Genomic DNA, 20,450 nt, shown 5'->3' with positions numbered 1-20,450 from the left:
GAGACAAACAGAAAGAGAAGGGGGGGGGGGGCGCTAGTGAAAGAAAGGCTGCCTTGTGTGAGTGTAACTGGATCGCATCTATCGTTCTGAGAGACCAGCAGAGACATCACGACTTGAACTCACTGATTCTTAAAAAACGAAAACCAATGACTATCTGAAAAGCCAAATTAATCTGACGGAACTTTTGTGTGCAGTCTGTGCTGGATAGAAATTATGTTTTTCTTCTTCTTTTATACATAGGCTAAACATTACACATTGTATTGTAACGGCATCAGATAGATTAGGGCTCCAAGGCTGCATCCATGCATCTAATCTCAGCTGGGTGAGGTGATTTTTTAATAGGCAGTGATTGCCAGACCAATCGTCTGGTGTGTGTGTGTGTGTGTGTGTGTGTGTGGTGTGTGTGTGTGTGTGTGTGTGTGTGTGTGTGTGTGTGTGTGTGTGTGTGTGTGTGTGTGTGTGTGTGTGTGTGTGTGTGCGTGTGTGCGTGCGTGCGTGCGTGCGCATGTGAATGGACAGCTGCGATTTGACGTTTTTCGGCGGTCTCCTCAAGAGTGCAGCAGGTCTTCCAGCGCACTGGAGTCTGGAGAGCAGGTAGCGCGCAAACTTCCCACCAAGACATTTTCAACCGCGCATTTTTCCATTTGGCATGACCCAGATCATTTTTTTAACGACGTATTTCTTTCCAAATTTGCATCTGAAGTAATAGGACACTATAGCTATTTTTAACGTCCAGCTCACCAAACAGAAGATGGACCCTCACCCTCTCTTCAACATCACAGACCATGCCTGTAACATGACAGGTTCCACCAATTGCACTGACGACTTCAACCAGTTCGTCCAGCCAGTGTGGCAGATCACACTGTGGGCAATTGCCTATTGCAGCATCGTTGCCGTGTCCGTGGTCGGTAACGTCATGGTCATCTGGATTATTCTGGCACATAAACGCATGAGGACCGTCACCAATTACTTTCTGGTAAATGTAAATTTCCTCTGAAATCTCATATAAAAAAGAGAGAGTATGAACCAGTGTCAACCTGAGGTGGGAGTTTGCTATAATAGCCTAATGGTAGGCTAATTGATATTTTCGAATGAATACATAATAATAATAAGTGTTTATACAGTATTAAGATATACAAAAAATCTAGAGGCTATATTAAATGAATATGTTAAAATGTTATTTTTCCCTTCAAAAATATTGCTGATACAATTCAAGGTTCAATGGCCAGCTTTATTTGTCCCTTTATTGGCTACTGGTTTTGCAGCATAGCTCAATTAAGACAAAATACAAAAATAGCCTAAAAATGCTTTGCAATGCTGCAGTGGATACAACCAATTTTAAAGACCCATAAAGTCATGTTTCAAGATGTATAGCCTATAAAACACTTTGAATGATCATTTGTGTCTGATGGTTTTCCCCACAAAAAAACTTTATATTATCTTGTTAAAATCCTTAAAATGACTTCCCCTCCTTCTCCCTCATTTAAAAATCCAAAGCAACCACCAATCAGGGATATCTAGAAGCTAACTATAGCCAATCACAGCATACAACACAGGCTTCTCAACACATTCTCACTCCCAACTCGTGACAAAGTGACGACAAGGGTTCCTGACCGATCTGCAGTATATGACGAGATGGGAGTGAGAATGTGTTGGGGATTTAACTGCTGAATACTGGCTGCAGTATTCGTGATGTCACGAATCTTGCTTGTTGAAAATGGCCTTTTCAGTCAGCTGAGAAACCTTCCACTTTCAGCTAAGCAGACGACTGTGGAAACAGCCTTCAGGGAGAGAGCAGGCTTGCCGTATAAAAGATGTCTGGGTGCAGCTCAGGGGAACTTGTCTGTGTGTATTTTTTACAAGATGGAGATAAGACCAGCACATTGTATTGCAGGTGAACCTGGCCTTTGCGGAGGCCTCCATGTCAGCGTTCAACACAGCCATCAACTTCGCCTACGCTGTTCACAACGAGTGGTACTTTGGTCTGGTCTACTGCCGCTTCCACAACTTCTTCCCCATTGCTGCCGTGTTCGCCAGCATCTACTCCATGACGGCCATTGCACTGGACAGGTGAGGTGAGGTGTGTGTGTGTGTGTGTGTGTGTGTGTGCACGTGCGTGCGTGCGCAGGATTACTCTCAAAATGAGAGCTAGCAATAGCACCTTTAGGCTACAGTATATGCACTATAGCAGCTCCCTTATACTGTTAGTGCAATATAGAGGGACCTTTATTTAATATGGAGCCATTTTTCAAAGGTCTCACTTCTATATGGAAGTTGTATGTATGGACGGGGCTTTGCAGTCAGTTGAACTGAAATTGTATGGGGCTGCGGTAGGCTACAGGATTTCAGACCAGTAAATTATCCTACAGGTTAGAGCAGGGGTGGGCAACTGTTTTTCATGGGGGGCCACATGAGAAACCCAGATTGTTGCCGGGGGCCGAACAAATATTGTCATGCTGTAACCCATGGATGGGCAACTTTGATGATAGAGAGGGCCACCAAAAAAAATCCTCGCTACCAGATTTTGCTGAAAATGTGGGGGCATTTGAGGCTCCAAAACTAATTTAAAATTAACAGTTGTGATGTCATTATTCAGTCTTAACCGCCAATATTTGATCCTTTTCTCACTCACCTATGTCACCACCTGCTCTCCCTGCAGGTCTTGAAATTAACTTTTTTGACCACCTGCCAATATGGCTGCTAGATTTTAAAGTTACCAGCTAATTAGGATTTCCACTAGTCGAAATGTTTTTCTTGAAATAAACCAGAATATGAGTGGGTTAATTTAAGCATAAGTATCAGTAAGTGGCCCGGGATTCTCAAAGCCTGTGTTGAGGGTCACACGAACAGAAATGCACTCTTGAAGCTAAATAAATCCAAAACCAACGAGTTAATTATTAAAATTTCTACTTCAATGTAGAACAGTCATTTCTTACACATGAGATTACTTTTAGCCTTTTAGTCATAAAGATTATTGAAAGATATTCCATATTCCAGACTGAAATGCTATAACAGAAGTGGAGTATTGGCCAGAATAACATGAACATTTGGACACTTATTCAGCGGGTATCTTGCATGTTGCGTTCCTGTTCAAAACGTCGGCTGTTTTACCTGCTCAAACTAGTCTGACTCACCTGGTCAAACCTAGTTTGACTCACATTATGAGTCACAGAGTCAGACTAGGTTTATGAGTCACAGGAAGTGTAAATACCATCGGAACTTCCGATTGTATTTACACTTCCTGTTAGTCTCTCAGGCCGGACAGTCCCTTCTGCATAAGGTGAATACAAACATGGACGTAGCCTCTGTGACTCTGTGACATCACGCATTGTTTTGTGGCCTCCCGTTTTGAAGCCTCGAGTTCTTGGGCTTTTCAGAGCTGGTCAGAGCCACAGCGGCCGCTGCGTACTATTGGTCTGTGATCATCGAGCTTCACGATCACTGGACAGGCGACCTGTCAATCACGCCCCCAAAGTATAGCCTGTTTTATCATCTATTTTACTTTAAATGGGACCATAATTTACTAAACGAACATCATGCTGTATTGAAGAAGCATGAGACTTGCGATTGAGACCAGATTGAGACCAGATTGAGACCAGATGGAGACAAGTGTTTACTGAGGTGATAAATCAAGTGAGAAGTCGGGTCATTTTCGCATTGAGTTCTATACAATGGACCCTTTTCACGGGGGCCATTTTGTGTGGAAAAGACAGGGTAAACACAGGTGCAAGCAAAACACTAACGAGGGTTTCCAAATTCCAATCATGGAAGTTGGAAACCCTCATTAGTGTGTTGCTTGCACCTATGTTTATCCTGTCTTTTTGACACAAAATGGCCCCCGTGAAAAGGGTCTATTGGACTTCTCTTTGCAGACAGACTGTACTGTATATAAATGGGTGAGTTATATAAAAAATTCACCCCCTCCCCGTGCAGTTTTCATGTACGGGTAAATTGTGTGTGTGTGCGTGTGTGTGCGTGCGTGCGTGCGTGTGTGTGTGTGTGCATGCGTGTGTGTGTGTGTGTGCACTGTGCGTGCGTGCGTGTGTGTGTGTGCGTGCGTGCGTGCGTGTGTGTGTGTGTGCATGCGTGCGTGCGTGTGTGTGCATGTGTGTGTGTGTGTGTGCTTGCATGTGTCCCAGGTACATGGCCATTATCCACCCCCTGCAGCAGAGGCTGTCTTCCACAGAGACCCGCGTGGTGATGGGTGTGATCTGGCTGCTGGCGCTCCTGCTGGCCTTCCCGCAGTACTACCACTCCTCCACCGCCCTGCTGCCTGGACGCCAAGTCTGCTACATCGACTGGCCCGAGTACACCGCCGCCGACTTCAAAAAGATGTGAGTACTACCACGTGAAGAAGAAAAGAGATGTGAGTACTACCACGTGAAGAAGAAAAGAGATGTGAGTACTACCACGTGAAGAAGAAACGACAACACTTCACCGCAATCAGCAGAATACAACCATCACATTGGGTTCATTCTGCCTTAATTCACTGCAAAGTGATTTCATGCATTCGAGTAATCATGATCCTCAAGGCTGGGCTCCTTGCAGTGACACAGATGAAGAATCACCACTGTGTGTGTGCTGTGTGCGCTGTGTGTGTGTGTGTGTGTGTGTGTGTGTGTGTGTGTGACATGTGTGTGTGTCTGTGTTTGTGTGTGTGCGTGTGAGACGGGCTCAGTGCCATGTGATATGTGAGCACACACCAAAAACACTGCTGATTCAAACTGTTGGGTTGTGTGTGTTATAATGTATCGCTGCCAGCTTCTTTCATTCCCCTTGAAGTAATTTCCGCTGGGTTGTTGTTTTATGGTTGAACCCGATGCAGGCAGGAGAGCCTCGGCCAGACCACACTAATCAATGTTATGAACTATTCACCAACACTCAATCATAGAAATGAGCCTGCCAAGTGGCTCTGTGGAAAATTAATAATTAATTCCACTAATTCCAGTGCCAAAACAGTGATATTTTCTCCTTTCCTTCGCTTCTCACTCTTTAATGTCTACCCCCGCACCGCCTTGCTGCAGATACTACGTTTGCGTGGCATTGCTGATCTACTTCCTGCCCCTTTGCATCATGGGATGCGCGTACATGGCGGTGGGCGTCACCCTCTGGGCAAGCCAGATCCCTGGAGATTCCTCCGACCGCTACAGGGAGCAGCTTATTGCTAAACGCAAGGTGATGCTTGCATGCTCTCTCTCTCTCTCTCACACACGCACGCACACACACACACATGCACACACACACATCACGTGCGCGTGCAGGCACACACACACACACACACACACACACACACACACACACACACACATACACCAATTTTCTCTTTCCCCATAGGCTATGTAAGTAAGGCTAAGTGTAGTAATGCACTATCACAAACTGCTATCATTTAATGTAATTGCTTTGTTATCCCCACATGAAAAACTCAATGTGATTATAAAGCCACTGTGCCTCCAAGGGGCAACCACGGCTTCTGAAAGATGAAGCCAATGCGGAAGTGCCTTAAACCTGCATTCCTTTCGATGGCCTGCAGGGGACCAATCAACTTGCTCCAAGAGGTCAGATGGGAAAATGAGCCCCTACTTCTCACTTGATTCATGACCTCAGTAAACACGTTCCTAATGAGTTGATGGTCTCAATCGCTCGTTTCAAGTCTTCTTCAATACATTTGTAAATGATGTTCCCACCTTTTTTTGAATGCCCACTGTAAAGATATGTTTGGGTACAAGGTCCAGTTTAAGTGACCTGATTGTTGCAGCTTGCCATTTCCTAATACGGTTGATTTGAACACTCTGCAGGCAAGATGGCCGCCTACACTTCCTTCTTTACCCTGGCAGAATTCCTCCCCCATAAACTAACATAACCTGGCCAATAAGTATGTAACATACTAAATAAAACAAATGCTAATGTCTTCATTTGATGTAGAATGCAGAGGACATGTAACTGTTTAGTTAAACTCGCATTCCAGGAATATTGCATTTACTGCGCTGCTCTAAAATAACGTAGTTGGCTCGAGACTGTTTCATCTTGGAACCCACTCGCTTTGCGCCAGAACACAATCGATTTGGGGGTGGAACACGTCAGGATTGGCCAACGCCAACGCCAGTGCCCAGAACTGTCAAATCAAATCATCGACAGAGACGCTATGGCCCACCTCCCAGTATTTTCAGTGTATCAGAGATAGATAGAGAACGTGACAAATATAACCACGTTATGCTTATAAACAACAAACTAACGCTGGTGATCCGTATGGAAATTTAACAGTGTTACTCGAAATGGTTAAAAGTTATATACATTTGGTCATTCAGTGGCATTTTACTGCCATGTAACATAGCTAGCTAGCCGCTAACATTAGCCACAGTAGGCTGCGCACTGCGCTCTTAAAGGGATATTTATCGACGAGATTTCTGCCCAGCTGGACCTGATTAGTGATTTGCTCCGTTCGCCCAGACGGGTGTCAAGCTGTCAGCAACAAGGCTGGGAGGATCACACCGGGAGAAAAACGCATAGGCATCATGGCCGCTAGAAATAAGGTGGATAACGCAGACTATGTTTTGGGGCGTGATTGACAGGTCGCCTGTCCAGTGATCTCGCAGATCACGGACCAATAGCGGGTGGCGCTGTGGCTCCATGGGAAAAGCCCTGCTCTCACGCTAGCTGCTTCTGGCTACAAAAACAAAAAAGCACTCAGGCAATATAATGTCACAGTGGCTATGTCCATATTTGTATACAGTCTATGCATCATCCTCTCCCTGCCCTCCTCCAGGTGGTGAAGATGATGGTGGTGGTGGTGTGTACGTTCGCTGTGTGCTGGTTGCCATACCACGTCTACTTCCTGCTGCACCAGTTCTTCCCCGATTGGTTCGAGCAGCGCTACATCCAGCAGGTCTACCTGGCCGTCATGTGGCTGGCCATGAGCTCCACCATGTACAACCCCATCATCTACTGCTGCCTCAACAGCAGGTAGGCAGCGTGGAGGGAGGCAGCGTGGAGGGAGGCAGCGTGGAGGGAGGCAGCGTGGAGGGAGGCAGCGTGGAGGGAGGCAGCGTGGAGGGAGGCAGCGTGGAGGGAGGCAGCGTGGAGGGAGGCAGCGTGGAGGGAGGCAGCGTGGAGGGAGGCAGCGTGGAGGGAGGCAGCCTGGAGGGAGGCAGCGTGGAGGGAGGCAGCGTGGAGGGAGGCAGCGTGGAGGGAGGCAGCGTGGAGGGAGGCAGCCTGGAGGGAGGCAGCATGGAGGGAGGCAGCCTGGAGGGAGGCAGCGTGGAGGGAGGCAGCATGGAGGGAGGCAGCCTGGGGGGGAGGCAGCATGGAGGGAGGCAGCCTGGAAGGGAGGCAGCCTGGGGGGGAGGCAGCGTGAAGGGAGGCAGCCTGGAAGGGAGGCAGCCTGGAAGGGAGGCAGGAGGCAGCGTGGAGGGAGGCAGCCTGGAGGGAGGCAGCATGGAGGGAGGCAGCCTGGAGGGAGGCAGCCTGGAGGGAGGCAGCCTGGAGGGAGGCAGCGTGGAGGGAGGCAGCATGGAGGGAGGCAGCCTGGAGGGAGGCAGCGTGGAGGGAGGCAGCGTGGAGGGAGGCAGCGTGGAGGGAGGCAGCATGGAGGGAGGCAGCCTGGGGGGGAGGCAGCATGGAGGGAGGCAGCCTGGAAGGGAGGCAGCCTGGGGGGGAGGCAGCGTGAAGGGAGGCAGCCTGGAAGGGAGGCAGCCTGGAAGGGAGGCAGCCTGGAAGGGAGGCAGGAGGCAGCGTGGAGGGAGGCAGCCTGGAGGGAGGCAGCCTGGAGGGAGGCAGCATGGAGGGAGGCAGCCTGGAGGGAGGCAGCGTGGAGGGAGGCAGCGTGGAGGGAGGCAGCGTGGAGGGAGGCAGCATGGAGGGAGGCAGCCTGGGGGGGAGGCAGCATGGAGGGAGGCAGCCTGGAAGGGAGGCAGCCTGGGGGGGAGGCAGCGTGAAGGGAGGCAGCCTGGGGGGGAGGCAGCGTGAAGGGAGGCAGCCTGGAAGGGAGGCAGCCTGGAAGGGAGGCAGCCTGGAGGGAGGCGGGAGGCAGCCTGGGGGGGAGGCAGCCTGGAGGGAGGCAGCCTGGGGGGAGGCAGCCTGGAGGGAGGCAGCCTGGAGGGAGGCAGCCTGGAGGGAGGCAGCCTGGGGGAGAGGCAGCCTGGAGGGAGGCAGCCTGGAGGGAGGCAGCGTGGAGGGAGGCAGCCTGGAAGGGAGGCAGCCTGGGGGGGAGGCAGCGTGGAGGGAGGCAGCCTGGGGGGGAGGCAGCCTGGAGGGAGGCAGCGTGGAGGGAGGCAGCCTGGAGGGAGGCAGCCTGGAGGGAGGCAGCCTGGAGGGAGGCAGCCTGGAGGGAGGCATCGTGGAGGGAGGCAGCCTGAAGGGAGGCAGCCTGGAGGGAGGTAGCCTGGAAGGGAGGCAGCCTGGAGGGAGGCAGCCTGGAGCAGTGGCGCCGGAACGAGTTTGCAATTAGGGGGACAAAAGCAGGGAGAAGGGAGTCTTTTTTGCGTTTTTTGGAGCGTTTGGATGATTTTTAGCCATATTTAGAGGAATATCTCATTTTAAATTAACATTAGAATTATACTGTAGTGAGGGGGGGGGGATGTGCGCATATATCGATATCGGCAATCAGCCGAAAGAGTTGGAAATATCGGCATATCGCATGTTGGCAAAAATACTATGTCCTCTGACATTATTATCTATTATCTCTCCCTCCTCTGACATATTATCCCTCCCTCCTCTGTGCAGATTCAGAGCCGGGTTCCAGGAGGTGTTTTGCTGCTGCGCTTGCGCCCCCACCGGGCCGAGTGAGGGACTAGAGCTCAAGTCACCCCGCTACCTGCAAACCCAGGTGTGGGCGGCGTGTTTACTGTACATGTGTGAGCAAGCCAATGGGCAGAATAAAATGTCAGCATTGAACTCTTCTGGAATCCACGGATATGTACAATCTCAACATACATTTTGAAAGAAAACGTCGGCCTTTTTACGATTCTAAAACGTGGCATTTTATGTTTTTGCAAACCTACAATCTACAATGTAAATTTTAAACAAAATTGTGCTTAATTGCTGCCTTTCCAACGTTAAACGCAAGTAAAACAACTTTAAAAACGTATGTTTAGGCAAGTAAGACAACTTGGTTAAGGTTAGGATTATGGTTTGGTTAAGGCTTAAAGGGATACGTTTGCCATTTGCCATTTGCCATATCGCCCATACATAACCAAGATACACAATACCTTTACCGGCACTCTCCGTACAGTATACAGTGAGCTACACTCGTCCAGTTAGTTAGTAACACCAATGAATTGGAGGAAATGGTACAACCGTTCAAAGTCACCAAAAACACACATTTCAAACAGCGCCAAAAAGCTCTATGTACATGTTGTGACTCGGGTACTCACCACGAGATGAAATAATAATCCATAGTTATGTGAAACGTCATTTTCGTAGTAATCCACACACGGAGAAGTAAACAAAGATCAAGTTACTTCCTTGTTTGCCTGTGCATGCGCGCATGTGCTGTATGCAGCGCGGCCATGTTTAGAAAGTAGTTCCGGTTTACCTTAAAAAAAAGTGTTTCTCTGCATTTTGGATTATTATTTAATCTCGTGGTGAGTATCCGAGTCACAACATGTACATGGAGCTTTGTGGCGCAACGTATTTTTTTGTTCTGAAGTGTGATGGGTATCTGTGGATTGCAGAAATGTACAATTATTATTAGTCGACCAGGCTGGTGTGAGAGCGATTATTTTCGCTTGTTTTATGAATGTAACCTCTCTTCGTCTGTCCCCAGGCAAGTGTGTACCGAGCCAGTCGGATGGAGACCTGCGTCTCCACCGTCGTCCATCCCGCAGGAGTAGAGCAGGACAGGGCGGAGCTATCAGCCGGCTCCCCTCTCAGCCCGCCTCCCTCGGACCTCACATCCAATGGCTCAATAGCAAAGACGATGATCACCAAGAGCCCTGACAGTCACTCATGCTAGAGCTAACAAGCATCAAGACTGATGTGACTGTAAAACACTCACAAAGTGGAGCACTAACGTTAGCCCACTTAGCACTGGCTAAAAACCTGCCATCAGCTGGCTCTGACTGGACTACAGAAGCAGTGCACACTCAGACTGGACTACAGAAGCAGTGCACGCTCTGCTCTGACTGGACTACAGAAGCAGTGCACACTCTGCTCTGACTGGACTACAGAAGCAGTGCACGCTCTGACTGGACTACAGAAGCAGTGCACACTCAGACTGGACTACAGAAGCAGTGCACGCTCTGACTGGACTACAGAAGCAGTGCACGCTCTGACTGGACTACAGAAGCAGTGCACGCTCTGACTGGACTACAGAAGCAGTGCACGCTCTGACTGGACTACAGAAGCAGTGCACGCTCTGACTGGACTACAGAAGCAGTGCACGCTCTGCTCTGACTGGACTACAGAAGCAGTGCACGCTCTGCTCTGACTGGACTACAGAAGCAGTGCATGCTCTGACTGGACTACAGAAGCAGTGCACGCTCTGACTGGACTACAGAAGCAGTGCGTGCATCCTTGCCAAAGAGTATAGAAGGCAAGAGATGACGCACTGCCACATTTTGAACCGAAAACTTGTCCCTGCACCAATGGGGCAACAGTACATAACCATGACAGAGAGACACACCATGAACGGGGGAGAACACAGGCCATTTTGGTAGAGGTGCTTTTGTCACAGCACTTTGTAGGCGGGACGTTTTACTGGCGTCATTACGGCAGTCTCCTTCAGTCCAAAATGGTGGAGGCGTAGCTCTGCTGCCGCGATGGAACGACCTGTTAGCTTTCACTTCTTGGCATCAATGTCAGTTCTTTGGCCTGATTGGTGAGACGGCTAACTAGCTAGACGCTATTGGTCAAGTGCATTATTCATCCGTGTGCATTCATATCCAGCAAATGCTTCTAGTGTTGTGATTTGGCCAAACAACACACAGGATACACTTCAATGCCTTGGCTTGAACATCAACAGGCCAGACGGAGGCGGAGCCAGTGGAGACCTCATACTGGTTCTCTTCCTCATTCAGCAGAACATAATGCGCTGTGCCACCACTTGACCCGCGGCATTCCCGAGCCGGGTTTGGAAAACTCGACCCACCGCTTCCCTTGGCAACGGTGCCATGCACTTCATGTTAAAGGAGAACTTCACCGTGTCATTCAGGCACAAATGACATCACTGGTCCACAACTTTAACTCAAATCAGCTCTCCATAACGGGTCAAACTAAATCAATGCCTGCAAAAGTGTTTGCAGTTTTGGGATATGTGCGAGATGATGTGTGGTGGCGGTTGTGACAGTGTGTTTGTGTTGTGTGGACACGGGGGGACAGGTTGCTGTGCGCGTTGAGCTAGCACCTGTTGCACAGGATTACAGGCTTGTTTTGACAATGTGTCGAGCAGGGTTCAGACCAGACGGCCCGGGCCAGGCCACAGGCCAGCTAAATATAGAGGAGGAGACAGGGAGAGACTGGGAGGTGGAGGAGAGAAGCTAAATATAGAGGAGGAGACAGGGAGAGACTGGGAGGTGGAGGAGAGGAGAGGAGGAGACAGGGAGAGACTGGGAGGTGGAGGAGGAGACAGGGAGAGACTGGGAGGTGGAGGAGAGGAGAGGAGGAGACAGGGAGAGACTGGGAGGTGGAGGAGAGGAGAGGAGGAGACAGGGAGAGACTGGGAGGTGGAGGAGAGGAGAGGAGGAGACAGGGAGAGACTGGGAGGTGGAGGAGAGGAGAGGAGGAGACAGGGAGAGACTGGGAGGTGGAGGAGGAGACAGGGAGAGACTGGGAGGTGGAGGAGAGGAGAGGAGGAGACAGGGAGAGACTGGGAGGTGGAGGAGAGGAGAGGAGGAGACAGGGAGAGACTGGGAGGTGGAGGAGGAGACAGGGAGAGACTGGGAGGTGGAGGAGAGAAGAGGAGGAGACAGGGAGAGACTGGGAGGTGGAGGAGAGGAGAGGAGGAGACAGGGAGAGACTGGGAGGTGGAGGAGGAGACAGGGAGAGACTGGGAGGTGGAGGAGAGGAGAGGAGGAGACAGGGAGAGACTGGGAGGTGGAGGAGAGAAGCAGATGAGACAACAGTCTTTGCCCCCCCCCCCCCCTGCCAGCTCCTCTTCTCGGGTGCCGGGCGGGGCTGCTCAACGCATCGCTCCGTACAGGCTGTGGATGTGTTGTGTGTCACTGGCCAGGAGAGATGCTATTTCAGACTTGGTAGACTAACAGCTGCACGGACTTAGCAAAGAATGTCCACAAACAGGAAGTGTACTGTATCTTTAGCTGTTTTATCCGTTTCGCTGCTCTATTTCCCCACTGTGTGAGTGAAGTGTAGAGAATGTGTGCGGGCCAAATATTACATTCTATTCTACAATTGACTCAACCGCTATGCTGCTTTCAAATGGAACTCAATGGACATGGGAAGTCGTGTAAACAACATCGTGAAAACGTTCAGAAAGTTGTGAATACCACAGCAGGGGGGCATTCTTATGATGGATGCGCGATATTGGATTTCTTTGACGATATCCGATATGCTGATATCTTCCAACTCTTTGGCTGATTGCCGATACCGATATATGGGCGCGTTTTCTCCACCTAATTTCAGAGAATGGAACTGATGGAATGATTACATTATTACATTATTATGCCGACTCTTGTGATGGCCACCTGCAGATATTCCGTTCAAACAAAACTGTAAGATGAATCCTACTTAAACAGGCTTGGGTGATGCTCTCCCTGAGACAATCCTGACAATTAGCCACCACAACCAGGGCCAATGTGACCTATTTCACAAGCATTTAGTCAAGCATATGGAGCATTTGGGCATAAATAAAGTGTCATTTTATCAGCCTGTCATATCGGCAGAAATATTTGCACAACACATCAGCTTACGTCTGAACTACACAGCATGACTGTGATGTGAGTCTCCACCAGCACAACACATCAGCTTACGTCTGAACTACACAGCATGACTGTGATGTGAGTCTCCACCAGCACAACACATCAGCTTACGTCTGAACTACACAGCATGACTGTGATGTGAATCTCTACCAGCACAACGCATCAGCTTACGTCTGAACTACACAGCATGACTGTGATGTGAGTCTCTACCAGCACAACGCATCAGCTTACGTCTGAACTACACAGCATGACTGTGATGTGAGTCTCCACCAGCACAACACATCAGCTTACGTCTGAACTACACAGCATGACTGTGATGTGAGTCTCCACCAGCACAACACATCAGCTTACGTCTGAACTACACAGCATGACTGTGATGTGAGTCTCCACCAGCACAACGCATCAGCTTACGTCTGAACTACACAGCATGACTGTGTAACATTTGCGTAACTCATTTTTTAGCAATTGTATCCAGGCGTATGTAGGTCATCTTGGGTTATGTATGATACACTGACATGGTGAGTTGGTGAGTTGTGCTCCACACAACTCACACAACTCACCAGCAACAAACAATACTGTTTGTTGCTGGTGATGACTTCTTGTATCACATTGTAAGCTGTTGCTTTATTTAATATGTCAAAATGGTCTGTATTGTATTACTGCGTTCAGATGATAATTTTCTGTGTTATCATTGAATTGTAGTGTTAAGTATTGCAATAAATATAATTATTGGTCATTATGCAGTATTAGAATATCAGAAGTTGGACTCTTTTTTATGGGCCTGTATTATAGTAGAGGTTAGTCCACTAATAGTGGACAAGTATCAACATTTTTCTTTTTTTTTTGCAATTAAAGTTATTTTAAGTAAAGTTTTTTTTAAAGTATTTAAAGTATATTCAAGTATTATAATAACATATCTTAAAGAACTCCACTGTGAACTGAGTGGGTTTACTTCCTTCCTCCTGTGATGCACTGTAAGCAGGAATGAACTGTAAGCAGGAATGAACTGCCAGATGAAACAACAAATCAATGTAGACGAGCAAATGTTTCTGTTTATTCCAACTCCGAAAACAAGGTAGATCCCAATTCAGTGTTGGGTTGCTAACAGCTGGTGTCACATCAGCAGAGCCGTCTTTGTGTTTTCATTTCATTTCCCCCCTTAAACGTCTCCTGAACCCAAACTGTCAGGCTGATCCACTGTCAGTCTGATCTACTGTCAGGCTGATCTACTGTGAGGCTGATCTACTGTCAGACTGATCTACTGTCAGTCTGATCTACTGTGAGGCTGATCTACTGTCAGACTGATCTACTGTGAGGCTGATCTACTGTCAGACTGATCTACTGTCAGTCTGATCTACTGTGAGGCTGATCTACTGTCAGACTGATCTACTGTCAGTCTGATCTACTGTCAGACTGATCTACTGTCAGACTGATCTACTGTCAGTCTGATCTACTGTCAGACTGATCTACTGTCAGTCTGATCCACTGTCAGTCTGATCTACTGTCAGACTGATCTACTGTCAGTCTGATCTACTGTGAGGCTGATCTACTGTCAGACTGATCTACTGTCAGTCTGATCTACTGTCAGACTGATCTACTGTCAGTCTGATCTACTGTCAGGCTGATCTGTCATCTACACAGAACAAAAACGCACCGGCACTTCAACCCAGTCTGCTGACTCTGATGCACAAGGTCTGTTTCTGTGCTTCATTCAACAAGGTAGCACCCAGGAGCGCTCACGGATTGAGCAATACATATTTATGTGTGTCACTACAGACAAAGAATTAATCCACTGTCCAACAGGCTGCCCAAGCCACACGCACACACGCGCCGCCCCCCCCCCCCCCCCCCACGCACACACACACACACACACACCTATTTATCAAGGTCTCCAGCACTGGCCTTTGTGTCTGTAGTTGCAACATGCCGCCTCTACTGACAGCCTCATGGGACAGAGGGTGAGTGTCTTCATGGAGGAAATCAAACAATGAAGATGTGCTGTGACAAAATGGTGGAGATGAGTCAGAAAAATGGGCAAAAAAGGGGTCATTAAAGGCCAGTATGTGTTGCTAGAGTCAGCATCATTTATTTGTAACAAGTATTGATATTTACAGACAGCCCATATGCTTGGTGTTGATGTGAGATACCGACTCTCATAAAACATGTTTTTGGTCTTGGGGTGTTATTTATAATTCAATTCATATGCCCTGTATTTTGTCCCCTGAATGATCAAACAAAATAGCCTAGTGTGTGCTCAACATCCAAAACAAGCCATTACAGACTTGTGCTAATGCCATTTGGCTTGAATAATGATATTGTGCACATAAAAGATGATGATGCATCAATATAGTTTGTGTAGCCTATGCAAATATTTATATTCTGGCTTTATCATAGGACTAAAGCAGAAACTGTGACATTTGTTGTCTTTGTCTTTAATGTGAGATTTCTGTATGCCAGTTTGCCACCTCCTCCTCCACCTATCACATATTCATTGCCAAACACTCTGTGCCACAAAAGCACATGCTCACTTCTAGCCCCACCTAGCTTTCAAATTCCAAACTGCAGTGACTAGAAGGAAAAGTACATTGAGCACACACATGCACACGCAAACGCACGCGCACACGCACACACACACACACACACACACACACACACACACACACACACACACACACACACACACACACACACACACACACACACACACAGACAGAGCTGTTATGTCAGTTGCAGTCCCCCATAATCTTATCTGCTCTGTGGAAATCAACTCCTTTTAAGATGAGGGCATATTCCATCTTGCATATTGGTTCATTGTATCATCATTGCTTTGAGTTGTCGAAGTGTGTGTGTGTGTGTGTGTGTGTGTGTGTGTGTAAGAACAGCAAGTGAGAGTATGAGCCACTGTCCTGCAGCTACAAACCTTCACATAGTGACGGTAGGCTTGTATTTGCAGACAAGCAGGTTTCTCAACACTAGTTGTATAAATTACAGAGATAAATACGTGCACTCACTTATAGCACTGTTAAAAGCAGGTTACTTTGACCTTTTTCTCATCTTATCTTAATTGGTGAATTACTTCAGATTAGATAATGTGAGATAACTGAGATATGGCTCAGGGCAGGGTTCGAATTACACAGTGGCTGTCTCGGGAGAGCCCCGTTTTCCGGTGGGCACTGCTACTAAACATGTCACATGCACGCGCGCGCATACACGCATACACACATATACACATACACATACACACACACACACACACACACACACACAATATACTGTATATATCACATAACAAACATGAGGGGAAACAGATATCAAAGATGAAGCTATATGGTTTAATCAGAAAGTCTATTATTACACACACTATTTTTAGGCAGTATTTGTCAACCTTTTTCATGACCATAATTTAGTTCACATTAGAGCAACGCACCTCCATTTGATGAGATTTTTGTCTCTCTGACCCAAATCTGAGAATATTTTTTATTGTTAGATATGATTTTGTCCAGAATTCCATGACTATTCAAGTTCAAGTTCAGCTTTATTGTCATTTAAGCAATACACAAGGCACGGCAGAAACGAAATGACAATTGCATCTAGCCCACAAATAGTGCAATTTCAAGAGAAGTACTGACAACCGACAATAAAGGTAGTAAATTAAAAATAAAGTGCTTTAAGGAGATTATTGCACATGCTAAAGAGGTTTTAAAACAGCAGAGATAAATAAAATAGCCTACTCTAATTTAAAAACTAAATTAAAAAACAAACATTAAAAAGTACCAACGATGGTAGAGAAGGTCATATAAAGTCTCTGTTTACCATCTGTATATCATATCTGTATTGTAGTTAGAGATAACAGTCAAACTAATGCAGGGTAGATCCTCCATGATCTCGATCATGATTCCAGGGGGAAGAGACCCACCACTACTATTAGCTACTATTATTAGTCCTGTTTGTATTACAGTTGGCGTTACTACTGTTGCACCTGTGAATTGCTATAACTGTTTTACTTCTTATAGTTGTTACAGATATCATTGTTATTACTGCCACTACTGTGCATCTCTCTCTCTCTCAAGCCAACCTCTCATGGCAGATGAACGCTCACCAAGAAGAGGCTGGTCTGCTCATAGTGCTCAAGGTTTTCTTCCCGGTTAGAGGGCTCTTTTCCTTGCCACCGTCGCCAAAGTGCTGCTCTTTTTGGGAAATTGTTTCAATGGCCACATTATGACCTGCAGTAAAATTCCCAGTGCATGTGAGAATCTTTTCAATTGTTGGTTCTTCTACCTGCTCTACTTGTAAAGCGCCTTGAGATAAGTCTTGTTATGATTTGGTGCTATATAAATCTAAAATGGATTGATGATCAAAACAGTCATTCTTCTAGATTTTCTAATTGTCCTAACTTTTTGTAAATTAAATAATGCTGAAGTTTAACAATTCATCAAATTGCTGGGGACCCCCTGGAACAACATCAGCCTCAAGGAGCCCATGGTGGTCCCCAGACCCCATGTTGAGTTTTAGATTGTCATTAAACCAAACTCTGTCTCCATCTGGAGGAGTGGAGGGCTTAATTCAACAAAGCCATTCCCACTTGACCTCATTGACGTAGCTACCTGCTGCTCTCTCACAATCCATTCTCACACTGCAGCTAACATGTTCACATTTCAACAGCCAGTTTTTGTTCACCTGCTCACGGCTATTATCCCCCAGACAAATAAAGAGACTGCATGCATCGGTAGAAGCTTAACCAAAGGCAATAAGGCACATTTATTAACTCCAGCTCTCCCGTAATACAAGTCTCTTAAATATGAGGTGGTCATGGCAAGGGACACCGAAGAGCATCATTCTTCAAGTGCATTTTGATATAACCATATAGCATTCATTTATATCATCACCCTCTTAAAATAATGACCTAAATGACTTTTTCAAGTTTTTCACAAAACGTAAAAAACTGAACCAAATACAAAATATATATTTATTAATCATTCCACAAAAAAACATTATGACAATAGATGACTATTGACATACAAATAACACTGTCTGACAATTATGTAACATAAAACAATTAGATGACTGATTAGATGACGTAGGCCAATTTACAAACATGCAATTGTGACTTAGGCAAAAAAAGAAAAAGACTAGTCACACGCTTGACATAGGCCATTGCACTACCAGATAGAAAAACAGCATGATCTTTTCAGTTAAGGACCATTTTACCAGAGGTGGCCAGCATCATGAAGAGATGATTTAGGAAAAAATATTGTTTTCCTCAAAAAGTGACTTAGGCCATTATTTTAAGAGGGTGACGATATTGTACAATATAACCGTAGTTTTCATTTATATCCTACTATGTACAATTCGTGCTTGAATTACAAGGACCAGGAGGTTAGTTAGGATATGAGGCAAGACAATGCTTCCCCTTAACAAAGGCACATTGGCATTAATATACACCTATAGCAGTCACAGACATGAGGTCTTTCTGCTTCTGGGTTCCCTTGCTTTTCAGAATCAGTTAAAAAAAATAGCCACCTTAGTAATTGTCTACAGGTTTTTTGCTCTAGTGTTTATGCAATAAAACAATGTTTCAGATCAACATGGCTGACCGTACAGTATAACACTGTTCTCTGCACTGCAGCACAGCTGGCTTCCTTTTCACTGTGTAGGCTAGACATCATTCATTTCCTTGCTATATATAGAGTCACGGTCTTGGAAGAATTTTAACATATATACAGTACATGTATAGACAGAGAGCCAGACTATGCTACAGCAGAAGTGGAAACAACATGGGGGAAAAATGAACACACGCTCACAGTTACATATAACTTCAGATGTACAAAGAGTGGTTTTCTTTCACAGAGCATCTTCACTGGCTCTTAGGGCTGGTAAATACAGTATAGAGATATGATATCGATATTGTGCTATAAGACCAGATATCTTAGAATTTGGATATTGTAGTATGGTTTTAAAGGCTGCATTTCTGGTAATCCTTTACTGTAATGATCCTGTACGTAGATCGGTTTCAGTCATACCAAGTCAAAGAAGCGGTTCAAAGAGACCTACTTGGGGAACTCACCATAGCTGTTCTATTATTTGGCTTTACACACTTAGTCATTATATCCACAATACTGATGATTATTTATCAAAAATCTCATTGTGTAAATATTTTGCACCAATAGCACCAATAGTCATCCCTACAATGTTGTTACAATATCGATATTGAGGTATTTGGTCAAAGAATATTGTGATTCTTGTCCATATCGCCCAGCCTCGGCACAAATCTATCTAACAAATCCCTGGTTCAGCAAGGTGCACACTAGGCGTCGCCTGCAGGCTTCATAAACGATACACAGTACAGTTCAGATACGAGACAAGGTCCTTTTGTAAGAAGCTGCTACACCAGTCATTGGTGTGTGTGTGTGTGTGTGTGTGTGTGTGTGCGTGCGCGCACATCAGTCCGTGTCATCTTGTAGCATAGGCGTCTTCTCGTCTGGTGAAGTGTTCACATTGCAGTCAGACGTGGACCCGCCCTCACGTCTATTCACCTGCAGCAGGAGCAGACAGACAGACAGACAGCATTACTGCCTGGGGCTTTTACCAGAAATATCACAGGGTCCTATCTAGTCATTGACTCATTTTAATAGTTTTCTATAGCTTTATGCAACGACAGACACTAATAATAATCTGACTGAACAAGATGCTGATACTTGGAAATCAGAATTTACAACCTGCATTTTTTTTTTGAAACAACCATGACAATCCCAAAAGCTATCTACTGTATTGTTAGGTATTAAGTGTTTAGTTTCAATGTACAGAGGTGTATTATATGCACAAACTAATAGAACTGCTAATTTCACCTTTAATATTTCGATTCAAGCCATCTGACATCTGACACAGTGTCGTCTTGTATAGAGGAGAATTGGAAAACCAGAACTTTTCCAACGACCTTCCATGTGTTGGCAACACGTCTATATTCAACATTTCTTTTCACTTTAAATACATCTGGCTGTGTGTCCACTGTGTGGCGCTGCCTGGAGCGCTTTTTGTGAGGAGAAACAAAAGGGGATGCTAACGCCTGCTGCTAGCTTACGGTGCAGCCACATCTACGCGTCATTTGAGGCGGGCTGACGCTTGGCTCTATGGACGCTTGACGCTTGGTGGGCGTGGAAATCCGGAAGCAGCAGCTAGCTCCCAAGCTAGCTGCTGCAAGATTTACTTTGCTTCTTTGAAAATTGGTGTTAGAGAGGAAGTGGAAGAGGACAGGAAGGGTAGGATAGGTCCTAGGACGAGCTCAATTGGCTAGCTTTGTACTTTGTCAAATTCCACCCCGCCCCCTCTGTTGCCCACTGTCGCTTCACAAGCCTGCTACGCGTCGCTTGGTCTCCCAGCATGCTTTGCGAGGCGTCGAGCAGCATGTTCCAATACAAAGTGGATGGGCAGTAGCGTCAGCCCGCGTCAAATGACGCGTAGATGTGGCCGGGCCGTTAGCAGCCGCAATAACCAGCTTCTTACCGTAATGTTAGCACTTCTAGCAGTACTAACAATACAGTGTTGTAGAACAAGCAAGGCTTAACAGATGACTATATTGCAGAC

At 46.6% G+C, this 20,450-nt stretch overlaps 2 protein-coding genes across 2 annotated transcripts in view; one reads left to right on the top strand and one right to left on the bottom strand.

Annotated features, from left to right (window-relative positions):
* Positions 1 to 751: 751 nt before the first annotated feature.
* LOC310777772 (substance-P receptor-like) lies at positions 752 to 9,949 on the top strand (the record flags this gene model as incomplete). The annotated part of the gene is made up of 7 exons (XM_083638134.1): positions 752 to 976; positions 1,895 to 2,070; positions 4,140 to 4,334; positions 5,025 to 5,175; positions 6,764 to 6,960; positions 8,719 to 8,821; positions 9,761 to 9,949. 7 exons carry the CDS (start codon positions 752 to 754, stop codon positions 9,947 to 9,949), a joined length of 1,236 nt encoding a protein of 411 aa, XP_083494260.1.
* Positions 9,950 to 19,273: 9,324 nt separating this feature from the next.
* scarb1 (scavenger receptor class B, member 1) overlaps positions 19,274 to 20,450 on the bottom strand; it is a gene marked incomplete at its 5' end in the record, with an annotated part of 23,838 nt that continues 22,661 nt past the window's right edge. The window contains one exon of the mRNA XM_083639323.1: positions 19,274 to 19,402. Within this exon, the coding sequence (XP_083495449.1) occupies positions 19,310 to 19,402 (93 nt within the window). The 3' untranslated portion in view covers positions 19,274 to 19,309. The remainder of the gene's footprint in view (positions 19,403 to 20,450) is intronic.

This window comes from Poromitra crassiceps (assembly GCF_964638095.1).
Source record: "Poromitra crassiceps genome assembly, chromosome: 6".
In the NCBI taxonomy this organism is placed as follows: Eukaryota; Metazoa; Chordata; class Actinopteri; order Beryciformes; family Melamphaidae; genus Poromitra; species Poromitra crassiceps.
The sequence above is the reverse complement of the archived record's forward strand: the minus strand, read 5'-3'. Positions and strand labels throughout refer to the sequence as shown.